The sequence below is a fragment of the Engystomops pustulosus genome, chromosome 6 (genome assembly GCF_040894005.1).
Source record: "Engystomops pustulosus chromosome 6, aEngPut4.maternal, whole genome shotgun sequence".
NCBI lineage: Eukaryota > Metazoa > Chordata > Amphibia > Anura > Leptodactylidae > Engystomops > Engystomops pustulosus.
This window is the reverse complement of record NC_092416.1, coordinates 129922630-129940198: the sequence shown is the minus strand read 5'-3', so window position 1 is coordinate 129940198 and position 17569 is coordinate 129922630. Positions and strand designations below refer to the sequence as shown.

Here is a 17569-nt window from a genome sequence, read left to right as displayed (position 1 = left end):
ACAGGCAGTCCCCGGGTTACGTACAAGTCGAAACTGTATATTTTATAATTGTAGATCCAGACAAAAAAATGTTGGCCCCAGTGACAATTGGACTTTAAACATTTTTTGCTGTAATGGGATCAAGGATTATCAATAAAGCTTCATTACAGACACCTTACAGCTGATCATTGCAATCTAGGACTATGGTAAAGCATTCAGAAAGCTTCACCAGAGGTCAGAGGGGTCTGTCTGTAACTATGGGTTGTCTGTAAGTCGGGTGTCCTTAAGTAGGGGACCGCCTGTAGCCATTTATTGTAGCTTAGGGCTAAAGTACAGTAAATTACCAACATCCAGAGGTCTGTTTGCAACAAGGGGTCGTCTGTAAGTCGGGTGTTCTTAAGCGCCTGTAATTCTAGTTCCAATTACAGAAAAAAAATTGAAAATCCAATTGTCACTGGGACAAAAAAAAACTTTGTCTGGAGCTACAATTATATAAAAAAAAACCTGTTCCGACTTACATACAAATTCAACTTAAGAACAAACCTAAAGAACCCATCTTGTAGGTAACTTGGGGACTGGCTGTAATTAAGAACAAACCTTTGGTGATGCAGCTTGCTGCGTCTGTCCTGTGTAGTTCTTTATGGGAGCTGTGCTTCTTTTAACAGAGCGTATCATTTCGAGAGGTGGTTTTGTTCGTCCTCTTCCTAATATTGCTGCAATCAAATTTGCATATTTATTAGTGATACAGTAGAACATTCATAAATCATCCAATCAGTTACAAACATTTGTTCTTTAAAACAGTGGTCCTAAACGATGGTTGGCTGTGATATCGGCCCCTGTGATGATATCAGCCCCAGTCACAGTAAATGAACAGCCTGTCAGGTGTTATGGCGGACAGCCGTCCTCACTGCCAAGTTCATGTAACCAAAACACTAAATGACTGTGCTACCGTCACATGACCTTACATTGAGTTGTAAGCTTCACCAGTGAAGGCACATAAAGTGGCTGCGGCTCACGGCCCGACAGTGGGGAGAAAGTCCTTTTGGAAGGAAGTCAAATTGCCCGTACAAGTGTCTATGTATGGTACATGCCACTTTTTCACACATTTAAAAGATTTACTTACGTGTTTTTGATGATGCTAAGGAATTAACAATCTTCATGCAACCAGCCACAGAAATATTTATTGATGCTTCTGAAACTTTACTACGACTTGGAGTCACTAACTGAACATAAAGCAGCACAAAAACATCAAGTGAAGACAAATTTATAAACAATATAAAGTAAAAGTTTTGTTAAAGAATAATATTCAGTTTATTTAATTCCCAGTTTATTACAATTGGATTGGAAAAATGTAAAAACATTTTATATCCATGCAATGTATTTTTTATCTTTTGCCTTTGAGACATTGCAGATTCCTCCGCTATCTACCAACCCTGGATTGTATGGGGTAAAATACCTCTATCTGTAGCAACATGTCTCAGTGGATTGAATAACAAGTTTGTTCAGGGAAGTTAATAAAATGTTCTCTTATATACACCTTCAGGTCATTAAGACACACTGGGGCAGATTTACTTACCCGGTCCATTCGCGATCCAGCGGCGCGTTCTCTGCAGTGGATTTGGGTCCAGCCGGGATTCATTAAGGTAGTTCCTCCGCCGTCCACCAGCTGCTGCGCTGAAAAGCATCGGAACGCACTGGAGTTCACCGAGCCGGGCTGAGTGAAGGTAAGTGCAAGCTCCGCGACAGATTTTTTTTTAAAAAATGCGGCGGTTTCTCCGAATCCGTCGGGTTTTCGTTTGGCCACGCCCCCCGATTTCCGTCGTGTGCATGCCAGCGCCGATGCGCCACAATCCGATCGCGTGCGCCAAAATCCTGGGGCAATACAGGGGAAATCGTCGCAAATCGGAAATATTCGGGTAACACGTCGGGAAAACGCGAATCGGGCCCTTAGTAAATGACCACCACTGAATCACATTACCTTGGGAGGGATTCTGGAACTGCTCTCCTTGCAGATTTCCTGGTTATGATATGGTGTAAATAAAGGAGGCTGTTTTTTCATAGCAATGTCACAGGTATCAATCAATGTCACTTCCTTGGAAGACGTGACAGACGCTTGGCTTTCAGGAATAATCAGCTATAACAAGTAAATCAGTCCTCAATAAATTAATAAACGTTTGTTCAACATTACAAATCTAAAAATAAACTATATAAGTGTAATAATCAAGGAAATCAATAGGTTGCCATACACATAAGATGAAAATCAGGCAAAGTTGCCGACCTGTGAAGCACCAACCGCTTGAGATTCGAGAGTTTATGGGAGTGTCCTAACTGTTCCCACACAGTAGAAAGCAGAAGCAGTCTTTGTCTACTTTATGGGAAAAGAACAGCTAAAAAGTAGAAGCCCCACAAATGATTCTAGAACTGAAACCGACAGTGCCCACAAAACCTAATTAACTGGATTAGAGTCCATTGGGGTTCTGCTTTGAATTTTGGTAATATATATTCCCTAAAATAAGAAAAAGAATCACATACAAAAGCCCTGTACCTCTTTGAAATGAAATCATGTTTTTATTTAAACAGTAAGGATGTGAAAATGCCAATTAAAAGCATTTAAAAGATATCAATAATACGATCCAAACCTGAAATTAGGTAAGGAGCAGCCATAAATAAATAAACATAACAATACATACATGGTTAGCAAATATTATACCTGTACATTCTAAGGCGTAATGATTTGCCTTCATTTACACTGGGTTGCGCCTTTACTTGCTTGTTAATTTCTCATATCTTGCTATGCACAACCCTTTTTTCTTTAGATCAGTGTCTTGGAAAAACCACAAGGTATTGATAGAATTATTTTGCATACATTTGTGCGTCTGTGGTGAACTATTCTGATCTTTGATTAATCTATGGGCTGGTTCCCTTTAAATAAATTATGGGAGCTCCCTACCATACTGCAGGCTTGGAGTGTATTATTATTGACGTCTTTTGCTATTTTTATAGAAGCCCAGTTTGTAAATGCAAGATATTTTCAGTTCAAAGAGGCGCAGAGCATCTGTATCTGATCATTTCTTTGTTTCAATTATTTTGTTGTTTATCACATACGTTCTTGCACTCAGTCGAGGGGCTGTATCGTTAGGAGCGGTGTTGCAAGCCCGATTTATCACAGTGGCTTAGACTGCTTGATAAATCTAACACATAAGGTGTTATCTGAGAGGTCACAAGTTGCAGATTTAGGTGCTAGTAATGAACAATTTCTTACACCAGGGGGAACTGCCACAAACAAGGCCCAAATCAGCCAAAGCTTTGATCCTGCAACATATAAATTCCAGGTATTTTTCATTAGTATGGCTCCTTGCACCACTTCTATTTGTGTCTTTGGAGCTGCGATGTTCATTAAAATGGCTTTGACTCTTGATAAATCCGCTGGCAGTGTCTTATGCTGCGCGAGTTGCTTGCAACAGTCACATAAATTTGAGACACTAAATCACTGGTCCAAATTGCCCTGACAGGTCCACTTTTATCTTACTCTTCCAAAAGGAAATTAATCATAAAAGGAAGTATGTCACCAGATTTACAGCATTCAACTATCGGCTCCACATATACACATTGGCCAAATGTGTGTTTACTGTCTGTGTGAGTGTATGCTGTATGAATATATATAGGTAGTATATGCTGTATGTGTTTATGATGTATAAAAGTGTTCATGATGTATAGTGTGTATATATACTGTATGCATGTATGTATATGATGTCTATATACTGTATGTATGTGTTGCATATGCTATATGTATGTGTGCATATGCTGCATATGTGTGTATATGCTGTATGCACATTTACGTATGCGTTTATATGGTGTAGGTGTTTGTATATGATGTATGTATGTAAATACACTAAGCGTGATATCCAGCCAAAGGAACCTATAAGAAACAGCACTCAAATTCAAAGAATTTATTCAGGATGCAACTTTTCAACCAACTTAATGCAGCCATTGAGCCATATTGCTTGGAAATGGTTACATTTTGCACCAGGGTGAAAAACCATAAATTATAAAAACTATGAAATTTATGTTTTAGAGTTCGTTCTATTCCTGGGGTAGGGGTGAACAACATTAATTGGTCCAAGGGTAATATTGACATATTGACCCCAAAATTATAAATGATACAGTACAGTAATAAATACCACCCCAGAAACACAGTAATGGTGCAGACCCCAGAGCAGATAATAATAGTGTCGGAGGCCCCAGAGCAGACAAATTATACTGGAGAGCCAAAGCAGCTAATACCACCCTAGAGCACTGGCCCCAAACCTTTTTGTATCCAGAGGCTGGCTGCACTCAAAATTTATTTCCACAAAAAATTGTGGGGCACACAATCACTTCATATCTAACCACAACCAAATATAATGTCCCATTTCCTGCAGCCCCCGACCTAAAATGACTTGTTTTTTGCAGCTGCTCCATTTTTAGTGGTCCCCCTTTATAGTGTTCTTTTTTCTGTACCCCCTTTTTCTATAGCAACTCACAAACACATAATGTTTCCACGTGTTTAGCGTTTTCACTGTGAGAAAAAAAATAAACATACCGCACATACTTAAAGGGATATTCCAGGAATAAGCATAATTCATATACAAATGGGCACTCAAAATATAAGCCAGTGTGTAATTAGTTGTTATTTAAAATGTTGCTCCCCTTAGCAGAAAATTAGAATTAGCAGAAGAATTAAAATGCTCCTGGCCCTTTAATCAGTTCGTTAATTTTCCCCGCGCGGTCCATTGCGGATCAGACACAGGACAGAAGATAGCCGCTGGTCACATGTCCACATCACATGTCCTGCAGCTGCCTGGGCAAGTCAGGTGATCACCACTATGTTTGGCTGTAGTTGGTTGGTTGATATGCATCCAGTATGGCCGTGTTGTGGTAATGTGGTTATATATCATTTCTATGGTGAAAGAGCAGCACAGTCTGTTACATCATCACTGGGAGCAGCGCATAAGAGGCAGGAGGAGTTACTGAGAACTAAAGGATCATGGGACTTGTAGTTTCCAGTGGCGGCCATCTTGGTGATAACTCCACCTACTTTAGAGAGGCCATACATTTTGAAAATAATAAAATCAAACTGTTTAAGCTCCGTTTTGTGACTAATGACATTGAGTATTGTTGTACTCATTTATTTATATCATCATGGGTTTTTGTGTCAGATGTTCATATTCCTGGAATACCCCTTTAAGTTTAACCTGACCAGAGTATAAGACAAAGTACCTAATTTTACTCCCCCAAAACTGTGAAAGCTTAGACTTGAGTATAAGCCTAGGGTGGGAAATGCAGTCGCTACTCTTCAATAAAATGTCCAGCATCCTTCCCCATGAATTGAATGTCCAGAAACCTCCCACCAGCATAATTAAATTTCCACATCATAAAATTTCCACGAGCAGCCACACCTTATTAATAAAATGAACACAGCAGCGCCCCAGCCATTAAATAAATGAACATAGCAGAGACCCTCATTAATGAAATGTCCATAGCAGAGCCCCTACTAATGAATTGTCCCGAGCAGTGCCCTTAACAATCAAATGTCCCCAGCAGTGCCCTCCCACAGACATGTCTACTTCAATAAGATCATATCCTGTGTGATATTTGCGGCACGTTCTTCATGAATCTGGCGCCCCCTGAACAGCTCCGACAGAGTGCACCAGCTTTTTTTTGTGTACCTTTAACATGAGTTGTTCAACACAATTCTGTTGGACCAAAACGCTCACTAATTTGTGTTGCATGATGCCTAGTGCAGCCTCGCCACAAAATGGTCAAGTGTGACACAAATTTGCCACAGGCACTTCTTAACCTGTCCAAGCAGTTTGCACTAAAAAGAAACCGTTTTTGGCCCGTTTTTAAGCAGTCCATAAAAACTGAATGCTTTAAAAAAGCATGCGGTTTTTGAAAACTCGTACGTTTTTGACAGGTTTTACCAATTATCTTAATTAAAACTGGTCAAAAACGGATGCTGCCTGCGGTTTTTGACGGACTGCTTAAAAATGGGCCAAAAACGGGTTCAAAACGCCACGTGTGACCGCAGTCTGAGTAAATGTGCTCCTTTATTCCTTACTAACACCAAAGGTTAACCCCCTCCCCTCCGGTGCTTCACCCTGATTGCACTCTTCTTTTGAGCCAGTTACAGAGGAAGAAGTGTCTTGGCTCCTTTCCTCTGCTTACCCCACTGCCTGCATCTGCGACTCCATCCTCTCGCATCTCGTACAGTCCCTCTCACCAGTATTCACTTCTCACCTCACTGAAATCTTCAACCTCTCTCTATTCTAGTGTCTTTCCTTCTTTCTTCAAGCATGCTGTTTTTACCCCATTAGTAAAAAACCTTCCCTGAACCCTTCCAGTGCTGCTAACTACTGATCAGTCTAATCTCCATTTCATCTACAAACTCCTGGAACATATGCTATATTCTCGGCTAACCCGTTTTCTCTCAGCTAACTCCCTCCTTGACCCCTTACATCTGGTTTCCACACTAAGCATTCTACTGAAAATGTTCTTTCTTAAAGAGAACCTGTTAAGCAAATTATCCCTAATATTTTCATAAACTGCCATTAGAAATCATTGCCCCTACATTGTCCCTCTACATGCCTGTAAACTTTAACAATCAGGTCCTAAAGCTGTATGCAAATGACCCGAAAGAGGTCCAATGAATCATTTTCATATTCAGCTGTCCAGTTTATTCATGAGTGAGAGGCACAGCCACACCCCCAGTGCTTGACTGACAGCCCGTATAGTGATGTGACCTCCTGGTGCTGGCACCTCTATTTACTATCTGGTGCTGGCGCCCCCTGCATCCTGTGTGTGTAAGAGATACTCCTATACACATGTCTGACAGCCTGTATAATGATGTGCACCCCTACAGCCTGTGTGTGTATGAGAAATTCAACTGCTACATTATGCAGCCATGTGTATGGGAGGAGACAATATGTCAGGTACTTGTGTAGCTGATGTCTGTGTCTCTCACATGTGTATAGCAGAACACGTCAGGTACTTGTGTTGCTGATGTCTGTGTCTTTCACATGTGTATAGGAAAACACAGTATGTCAGGTACTGGTGTAGCTGATGTCTGTGCCTCGCACATGTGTGTAGGAGAACAAATCAGGCACTTGTGTAGCTGATGTCTGTGTCTCTCACGTGTATAGAAGAACAGAGCATATCAGGCACTTGTGTAGCTGATGTCTGTGTCTCTCACGTGTATAGAAGAACAGACCATATCAGGCACTTGTGTAGCTGATGTATGGGAGAAAAGAGCATGTCAGCAGAAAAAGCACAGACACTAGCAATGATTTACTATACATTACACACAGACATGAGCAGGGGGAGGAGAGGGGAGGGGGAACACATCACTTTCTCTCTCCATGTACATAATAAAGAAAATATGATTTTAGAGTTAATTAATGTTGGAATTGACTAGATAAAGGCTGGGATAGAATCATTGTGTCCCACTCCAAAAGGTAGTGGTGACAGAAATTGTCATAAAGACCTGATGACAGGGCCAAAGGGCAATATTCTCTCTTTGTTCTTCTGGATCTCTTGGCAGTGTTTGATACCAGCTCCTCCTTAGGATGCTTCACTCTATTGGCCTGAAGGACACTGTACTCTTTTGGTTTTCTGTCTATCTCTCTGATCGCACTTTTAGTGTCTCCTTCCATGGATCACTCTCTTCTCACTGTTGGGGCTCAGTCCAAGGCCCTCTTCTTTTATATATGATTGTGTGTAAAGATTAACAATCTCTGTCTTTATTTATCATATATATATATATATATAAATATATAGTGGATAGATAAATATATGATAAAGACAGATAATGTGTGTGTGTATGTATATATAATATATATATATATATATATATATATATATATATATATATATATATTGTGACAAGGCACAAGGTATCATGGTTGAGGGCCGAAACGTGTCACTGAGTGGCCTCGCCTCAGTGAAATTAGCCGCTAATCTTTGTCAGTAACCTTAGGTTTCTGACCCTTATTTAAAAGTAGTATAGCTGCTTGATGCAGTTGATCCGGGCCGGCTTTTACTGGAGTAGTCTGAGAGCTGGGTGGGATGACTACTCCCATGTATCCAGGCCAGGTGTTGCCCTGCATTTATTAGCCAGGAGGTGTAGCAGAGCTGAGAGTGTGTGGCTCCAAGCCTGAAGTGTTGGTCGGCTGTCTTTCTCCTGCTGTTGTCTCTTCATACAAAGGTGGGGTTTTTTGCATTTTGCACAAAACCCCCACCACTAATAACCCTCTCAACGCGTTTAAAAGACGGTGACGGGCGGGCGCCGCCATCTTTATTACGATCGCCGCACCCCTGAACGTAATCGGGGGGGGGGGGGGGGGGGGGGCGATCGGTTACCATGGTAGCCTCGGGTCTTCTTTTGACACGAGGCTACATGGCTTATGCAGGTTCGTTACAATGAGCCAGTGGCTCATTGTAATGTATGACCTGCAAAAGTGCCATATATTGCAATACTGTAGTATTGCAGTATATGGTAGGAGCGATCTGACCATCAAGATGGTCTAATTTTGAAAATGTATTAAAACACAATAAAACCTATATAAATTTGGTATCACTGCGATCGCACTGAACCAAAGAATAAAGTAGGCATGTTATTTGGAGCGAAGAGTGAAAGTCGTAAAAACTGAGCCCACAAGAACGTGCCGCATGTGCGTTTTTTTTTTCAATTTTTCCACATTTGGAATTTTTTTTCAGCTTCGCAGTACACGGCATGTTAAAATAAATAACATTACGGGAAAGTAAAATTTGTTACGCACAAAATAAGCTCTCACACAGGTCTGTACACGTAAAAATGAAAAAGTTATGGATTTTTGAAGTTGGAGAGCAAGAAATTTGCCGAAAAACCCTGCGTCCTTAAGGGGTTAAGTGATATGTTTTGCCATTCGTTCTGAAAAAAAGTGAAAATTTGGCAAAAGTTTGTAAAAATTCTTCATTTTGAAATGTTCTGCTTTCCAGACAGGAAGTAAAACTACCCAAAAAGCTTGATAAATTACATTTACGGAATGTCTGCTTTATGTTGGGATGATATTTTATGCATCCTCTCACTTTTCTAGGATGTTATGAGGTGCAGATTTTTCTCATTTTCATGAAAATTGCCAAAACTCACATTTTGAGGGAAAACTCAGCTTCCAAGTGACTTTGTAAGGCCTAAATAATAGTAAAACCCCATAAATTACCCCACTATAGAAACTTCACCCCTCAACGTATGTAAAACAACTTCTATTAAGTTCATTAACCCTTTAAGTGTTTCACATGGGTTAAAACAATATGGACCTGCGATTTAGAAACTATGGAATTTTTTTGGAAAATACATTCATTTAGGCCAAACTGACAGTTTCAGAATAAATTAAATGATGAAATGCACTGCAAAGTTTGATGCCCAATTCCTCCCGAGTGTAGCGATACCCCATATGTGCCGGTAAACTTCTGTACGGGCGCACGGCCGGGCATAGAATGAATGGAGGCGCCATTCACAGCAGATTTGTATTGTCACATTGTACTACCTATACATTTTTATTTTCTTTGGTAATGCAAACATATGAGGGCTTATTTTTTACAGGATGAGATACAATGTATAGATAATTCATTTAGGGAGTCTATAGCTTATTCATGAGATTTTATTAACTATTTCAAGGGGGACACAAACAAAATCATCAATTTTTATTTTGGATTTTTAACATTTTTTTTCCCCCGTTCACCGTAACGTAAAAATAATATTTTATCTTTATTCTCTGGTTCACTACGATTGCGGTGATACCTCATTTATATCGTTTTTCTTATCTTTGCTTAATTTTCCTCCTGAGCAAAACCAACATTGGAGAAAATCGCATTGTTTTTACTATTGACAACTTTTCAGGGCCATAACTTCTGTATTTTTCTGTTGTCAGACCTGGTTGAGGGCTTATTTTTTGCGAAAAGTGTGGTTCTTTTCATTCGTATCATATTAGGGAACATAACTTTTTTTGATCACTTTTTAGAACATTTTTTGTGATGGTGTTTGATGAAAAATTGTATATTACGGGAAGTTTTTCGTAGTTTTTTTTTTCATCGTTCACCGAGCGGTTTCAATATTGATTTAGATTTATTGTACAGATTGATACGGTCGCGGTGATACCAAATATGTACATTTTTCGTGTCTTTTTGTGTTTTATATACTGTATTTGCATTTTATGTGTAACTGGGGAGATTATGAGACTTTATTTTATTTATTTATTTAATTATTATTATAAAATGATTTAATCTTTTTTTTTTTTACTTTCACATATTTTCCACATTTTGGCTTGAACAAGCGATCATCCGATCACTTATTCAAGCCTCTACACTGCAATACACTTGTATTGCAGTGTATAGTGTAAGTAACTGAGCATGCCGCGCATGCTCAGTTACTTACAGCCGGGTCCTGCCAGGAGAGGTAAGTACAGGCCCGGGGAGTGGGGACAGTAGCAGCAGGCGCGGGTGCACCTGCGATCCGTACTGAGGATCGCGGGTTTAACCGTGACATTCAGACTCTTTGTTCATTATTGAGTAGAAGCAGCTAGTACAGCCATGGGAGTCTTGGGAATGATGCAAAAAGTTTTTCACACCTGGTTTTGGGGATCCTCTCCTATTCCTGCAGCTTTGCCTGCAGCAGTAAAAAGTGTGACACCATTGGGGAGCGACAATCTGTTGCTAGGACAGCCTCAGGTCTGTAAGACGCGATCTGATCATTTTCGTGATGCATTAAGCATGATCAGTAAAATCCCCACATACTGCCATACTGTTGTATGGCAGTATATGGTAGGATCAATCAGGGGGTCTGAAAAATAGTATTTGAAAGGGTTTTCCCACGAAGACAAGTTAGGCCCTATCTAACTTCCTGATCAGTGGGGGTCGCAGTGCTGAGACCCCGCAGATTGCAAGTACGCGGGATCCACCGACCTCTCACCGCTCCACAGACTAATGGAGTAGACGGCCGTGCATGACCGTTCTGCTCCATTAGTCTGAGGAGCGGCGAGGGATTGGTTGGACCCCTCGTTCTACCGATCTGCAGGGGTCCTAGCACTGAGAACCCCACTGATCAGTTAGGCCCTATCCCGTTGATATGGCCTAACTTGTCTTTGTGGGAAAACCCCTTTTTAAAAAAAACTGTTTAAAAAAGAAAAAATAAATAAAAAAATTAATAAAAATCACCCTATTTCCCTAGAAGTGATATAACATATATACTCGGGTATAAGCCCAGTTTTTCAGCACAAAAAAATGTGCTGAAAACCCAAACTCGGCTTATACTCGAGTACAAAAATATAGGTTTTACCAGGTTTTTGTGGTAAAATTAGGGGCCTCAGCTTATACTTGGACCGGCTTATAAACACTAAAAATCATAAACAAAATGTCTGATCTATCAAAATATAACAGTTATTCAAAGCATTTAGCCCTGTATTGGAAAATAGCGCCCAAAGTAGAAAATGCAGCTTTTTCGACAATTTGTAACATATAAAAAATGTAATAAAAAGTAATCAAAATGCAGTCCTCAAAATGGTAGCATTGAAACGTCATCTTGCCAATAATGAAGCCACACACAGCCCCGTACACTGATGTAGGAAAAAGTTATTAGCGCCAGATATTTTTTTTTGTACAGGAGGTATTCATTTTTGTAAATGTATGGAAACATTATAAAACCTATAAAAATTTGGTATCCCCATGATAGTAACGATTCAAAGAATAATGGAGACATGTCACTTGGAGCTCACAGTGAAAGCCGTAAAACCAAAGCCCAAATGCATTTTTTCACAAATTTCATTGCATTTGGAATTTTTTTCCAGCTTCCCAGAACATGGTGTGGCATATTAAATACTGTCACTATGAATTGCAATTTGTTATGCAGAAAAAACCCTCACATAGCTGTTTACATGGAAAAATAAAAAAGTTTTAGTTTTAGCATTACCTGAGATCCACTTTCATCAAAAACGATATGCACTGCTGATTTTGCTACTGATACGGACTGCTTCTTAAAAAAGCCCTGCAGAGATCAATTAATCTTTGTGATTTCTTGTTATAACTGATTACTTATTTGTTCAGTATATAATATAGTGACAGAATCATTAAACAAAGACCAACCTACCTTGCATTTATTTGCTCCAAACACTTTTCTGACTATAGAAGATATATCCAGTGCAGAATCAAAATATATACATATCTGGCTACCTTTAATCTGGCTAATAGTGGTTGGGGTATTTAGACTGACAGTCAACAATCTCTTGCTGTTGATTTCTGTACAAATAAAAAAAAAGACAGAAAATGGTTGTTCTCAAACAAGCAGTTTTCCAGAATAAGGCTACATTCACACACATGTATGGGGGACGTATATACGGCCGATATACGTCCCCCATGCACTCCCATGGGCTCGCGGCACCGCACCGCTCCGTAGCACGGGAAAAGATAGGACATGTCCTATCTTTTCCCGTGATACAGCGCCGTGCGCTGTATCTTCCTATGGAGAGGGGCGGGGGTGAGCAGCGCTCATCCCCTGCTGCTCTCCGCAGCGCCGATGTATGCCCGCCGTACTACGTACGCCTAAGTTATAGCATTTATAATGAAGCTTAGCAAAAATCAGTAATTCAGGGTTCACAACATTCACACCACATTATATGAATATACCTCAGGAAAGCTCATGGAATATACACTCAATCTACCCATTGACATAGTTTGTCAGAAGGGGGCATCCTCTGTCTACACCAGACCTGGGCATTGTGCGGCTCGGGGGCCATATCTGGACCGTCATCTCTGAACGGCCTGTGTGACACTGCTAAGGAATTTTAGCTCCTCTCCACATCATTAAATAATGATTTAATTACCGTATACACTTGAGTATAAGCTGAGTTTTTCAGCACAAAAAGTGTGCTGAAAAACCCTAACTCGGCTTATACTCTAGTCTATTTTTTAAAAAAAAGTGTGCTCACCTTACGATGCCCGTCATCGGCAGGTCCTTTTCTATACATCGGCTCTGTGTCGGAGCGCTGACATGCACAGCTGACATTATGGTGCGCGACTGACACGGAGCCGGAGCATCGATGTTTAGAAGAGGACTTGCCGTGTGGCGTTAGAAGGAAAGTACACCTTTTTTTCCCTTATAGGCTGGGTATATCTCATGGAGGGGGCTTCAGGCTATATACAGGGGGGGGGGGGAGGCGCTGATGGACATATACTGGGGGCAAAGGACTTCTGGCTATATACTGGGGGGGGGGGGCTGTAACCAATGCATTTCCCACCCTCGGCTTATACTCGAGTGATTAGGTTTTTCCAGTTTTTGGTGGTAAAATTAGGGTCATCGGCTTATACTCGGGTCGGCTTATACTCGAGTATATATGGTAGGTCCTATATATTTTCTTCGAATCATTGTAAAGTTTTATTTACAGTTCTTTTTTAATGTAGGGATAGGTTATATACTATATACAGTATATAGGTATTGGGTAGAACTGAGTGGAGTATATTAATCTGGCACTGTAAAACCAATCCAATTTCATGTGTGGCCCCATGGAAAAATTAATTGGATTCCACAGGAGACAGAGGATTGAAGAATGCAGAATGCTACATCTTTTCAGAATGCTACATCTTATCTTCCTATGGAGAGGGGCGGGGGTGAGCAGCGCTCATCCCCTGCTGCTCTCCGCAGCGCCGATGTATGCCCGCCGTACTACGTACGCCTAAGTTATAGCATTTATAATGAAGCTTAGCAAAAATCAGTAATTCAGGGTTCACAACATTCACACCACATTATATGAATATACCTCAGGAAAGCTCATGGAATATACACTCAATCTACCCATTGACATAGTTTGTCAGAAGGGGGCATCCTCTGTCTACACCAGACCTGGGCATTGTGCGGCTCGGGGGCCATATCTGGACCTCCATCTCTGAACGGCCTGTGTGACACTGCTAAGGAATTTTAGCTCCTCTCCACATCATTAAATAATGATTTAATTACCGTATACACTTGAGTATAAGCTGAGTTTTTCAGCACAAAAAGTGTGCTGAAAAACCCTAACTCGGCTTATACTCTAGTCTATTTTTTTAAAAAAAAGTGTGCTCACCTTACGATGCCCGTCATCGGCAGGTCCTTTTCTATACATCGGCTCTGTGTCGGAGCGCTGACATGCACAGCTGACATTATGGTGCGCGACTGACACGGAGCCGGAGCATCGATGTTTAGAAGAGGACTTGCCGTGTGGCGTTAGAAGGAAAGTACACCTTTTTTTCCCTTATAGGCTGGGTATATCTCATGGAGGGGGCTTCAGGCTATATACAGGGGGGGGGGGGGGAGGCGCTGATGGACATATACTGGGGGCAAAGGACTTCTGGCTATATACTGGGGGGGGGGGGGCTGTAACCAATGCATTTCCCACCCTCGGCTTATACTCGAGTGATTAGGTTTTTCCAGTTTTTGGTGGTAAAATTAGGGTCATCGGCTTATACTCGGGTCGGCTTATACTCGAGTATATATGGTAGGTCCTATATATTTTCTTCGAATCATTGTAAAGTTTTATTTACAGTTCTTTTTTAATGTAGGGATAGGTTATATACTATATACAGTATATAGGTATTGGGTAGAACTGAGTGGAGTATATTAATCTGGCACTGTAAAACCAATCCAATTTCATGTGTGGCCCCATGGAAAAATTAATTGGATTCCACAGGAGACAGAGGATTGAAGAATGCAGAATGCTACATCTTTTCATACTGCTCCTGCTGCTGAACAACATACATGCTCTGGGAATTCCGTGGAGCGCGTTCTAGCCCTCGTTCTAGTTGCGAGAACACTTTGAGAATCTACGCAACTTAACATTACAAGGGAGGGTACAATGTGCTGTGAATGTACTCTAACACTGTTTTACACATTGTGACTTGTGGTCTTCATATTTCTGCAATGGTTGTGCACTTTCTGCTGTGAGTGAAGACTTTGCTCCGTGAGCTGTTTTAAAGTCTACCAGACATCCCAGAAATAAAACTGGAGATTCTGCTCCCTTAGTAGTTGATACACAGAATTCTTAGAACAATACAATACTTTCTGTCCCTTTCACCCAGACCCTTTCCCTCGCCCTATAACTCTCAGGGTGTATTCACAGGTGGTGTTGTGGCACATGCGTTCTGACAAAAGCATCTAAAACACATGCATCAGAACGCCACGTGTGAATGCACCCTCAAGGAATGATTGTAACTTGATAGCTCTGACAGTCCAATTGGGCAGAGCAAGGCAGATTTAGGAGGGATTAAGAGTATAGGCAGTCCCCGGGATACATAAAAGATAGGGTCCGGAAGTTTGTTCTTAAGTTGAATTTGTATGTAAGTCGAAACATTGGGGGTCATTTACTAAGGGCCCGATTCGCATTTTCCCGACGCGTTACCCGAATATTTCCGATTTGCGCCAATTTTCCCTGTATTGGGGATTTTGGCGCACACGATCGGATTGTGGCGCATCGGTGCTGGCATGCACGCGACGGAAGTGGGTTCTGATGCTCTACAGCGCAGCAGTGACAGCTGGTGGACGTCGGAGGAACTGTCTTATCCACCGCAGAGAACGCGGCGCTGGATTGCGAATGGGCCGAGTAAGTAAATCCTGTATATTTTATAATTGAAGTTCTAGACAAATTTTTTCCTTTTACCCCAGAGTTTGACAATTGGAGTTTCAAAATTTTTGCTGTAATTAGACCAAGGATTCTCAATAAAGCTTCATTACAGACACCTTACAGCTGATCATTGCATTCTGGGCCAAAAGTAAAGCTTCCAGAGAGCTTCACCAGAGGTCGCAGTGGGCAGAGGGGTCCGTCTGTAACTATGGGTCGTCTGTAAGTCGGGTGTCCTTAAGTAGGGGACCGCCTGTATATGTCCACCCTAAAGGAAGGAGGAGGAATACAGCTAGAAATGGTCTCTTTCTCAGATATACTTGCAAAGTTTATATATACCTAGTAAAACACCCTTATCTACCTTAAGGTACACCACATACAATTTAATATTACTATTATATTAATATTAAAAGTATATAACAAGACTTGTTACATCTATTTTACCGTATTTTCCGGACTATAACGTGCACATAAAAACCTAAGATTTCCTTAGAAATCCAAAGTGCGCCTTATAGTCCGGTGCGCCTTGTGTATGGAGGAGGGCAGCGGACCCTACTTACATAGGTCCCCGCTACCGGAGACAGCAGATCTCCAGCGGCAACTGCAGTTCCCGCTGGAGATCTGCTGTCTCCGGTAGCGGAGACCTATGTAAGTAGGGTCCGCTGCCCTCCTCCACCTGGCCCCCTTCCCCATATCCCTGTGTGACCGCTTACCTCAACCTTGCCGGGTCTGTGGAGAGTCGCTGGTTGTGACCTCTCCGCTCGGCTTTCAGGCCACGCCCCCGGACCTCCTCCTAGCCCTGCGCCTTATAGTGCGATGCGCCTTATATATGAAATTATCCATGGTACCTGGCCTTTATTGAGTCCGGTGCGCCTTATCACCAGGAAAATACGGTAACTATGTTATCCCCCTTTCTTACTATTCCCTAATCCTTAAATCAATTCTCCATTACATTTTTTCACTTTCTGTGTCCCCCTCATCATTTTCAGAAATAAAATAATTAAAAAATATATATTTAAATGTTTCTTATATTTGCTTGGACTATTATTATTGCATTGAACGGTTTGTGGCAGATTATATTTTAGTGCAAAAAATCCCTTTGTTAGTTAATCTAGTTAAAAACACAGATAACTTGCCTTCTATATTATACATCTCCACTTCACTTTCATTTATGCAGACAGTCTCCCACTGGTGGTTCTGTGAAACACACAACAGATTACAAGTCACAGTTTTAAGACATATGAAAGGCAATATAAGTGATGAAATATGTAACATACAACCTCATCTGTAGAAACATAGAAGGAAATACTTTGAGTCCCAACATTAAAATCAATCCAGAATTGTTCCAGCTTTTCATCAGATGGTGCCTGAAACTAGAAAATGTAAACATTACTAACAGGTCTAGATGATCACTAGTGTTTTTTGTTAAAAAAAAAAAAAAAGAAATTAAATTTGAAATTTGGCAAAAAGATTAGAAAAATTAGCAATTTTCTAATTGTTTTTCAGACAATTACTTCTGAAACTACTTCACACTTTATGATGGTAAAGTGCAGTGATTGGCACAAACTGGAGGCATCTGTGTAGCGTTTGGTCTGCAAGACGAGCCTGGCATTAAGAATAGATTGTAGAGGAAAGAGTTTAGTGAGTGGAAGACCAATTAGTAGAGAGTTGTAGTATTCTAGTACAATAGAAGGATATTAGGATAGGATCTAGGGCATTAGAAGGTTTAAAATCTAACAGAGATTTTTAAAATATAGAACATTTCCAAAAATTTTTTGTGAAGGAACCAATAGAGTTCTAAAGCAGTTTTTAAATGGATACATATTGGAACCCCTTTGTGATAAAATATAGGAATACATGCACAAGAGTAACATGTCAGGTTTTGTCTTGGTTATCATCCCACAGCATTATCTTGAATAACTAATGAACTCTCT

The 17569-nt window shown here is 40.8% G+C and overlaps 1 protein-coding gene across 4 annotated transcripts in view; it reads right to left on the bottom strand.

Annotated features, from left to right (window-relative positions):
* The window catches only part of SYCP2 (synaptonemal complex protein 2), a 152008-nt gene that overhangs the window by 69018 nt on the left and 65421 nt on the right, over positions 1-17569 (bottom strand). For 3 of the 4 annotated variants that reach the window (XM_072110997.1, XM_072110996.1, XM_072110999.1), the window contains exons 12-18: positions 16913-17008; positions 16772-16832; positions 12137-12285; positions 11960-12034; positions 1958-2113; positions 1103-1202; positions 577-692 (exon numbers count right to left, since the gene is read on the bottom strand). In XM_072110997.1, the coding sequence (XP_071967098.1) occupies positions 577-692; positions 1103-1202; positions 1958-2113; positions 11960-12034; positions 12137-12285; positions 16772-16832; positions 16913-17008 (753 nt within the window). The remainder of the gene's footprint in view (positions 1-576; positions 693-1102; positions 1203-1957; positions 2114-11959; positions 12035-12136; positions 12286-16771; positions 16833-16912; positions 17009-17569) is intronic. The other variant, XM_072110998.1, reaches the window with a different exon arrangement.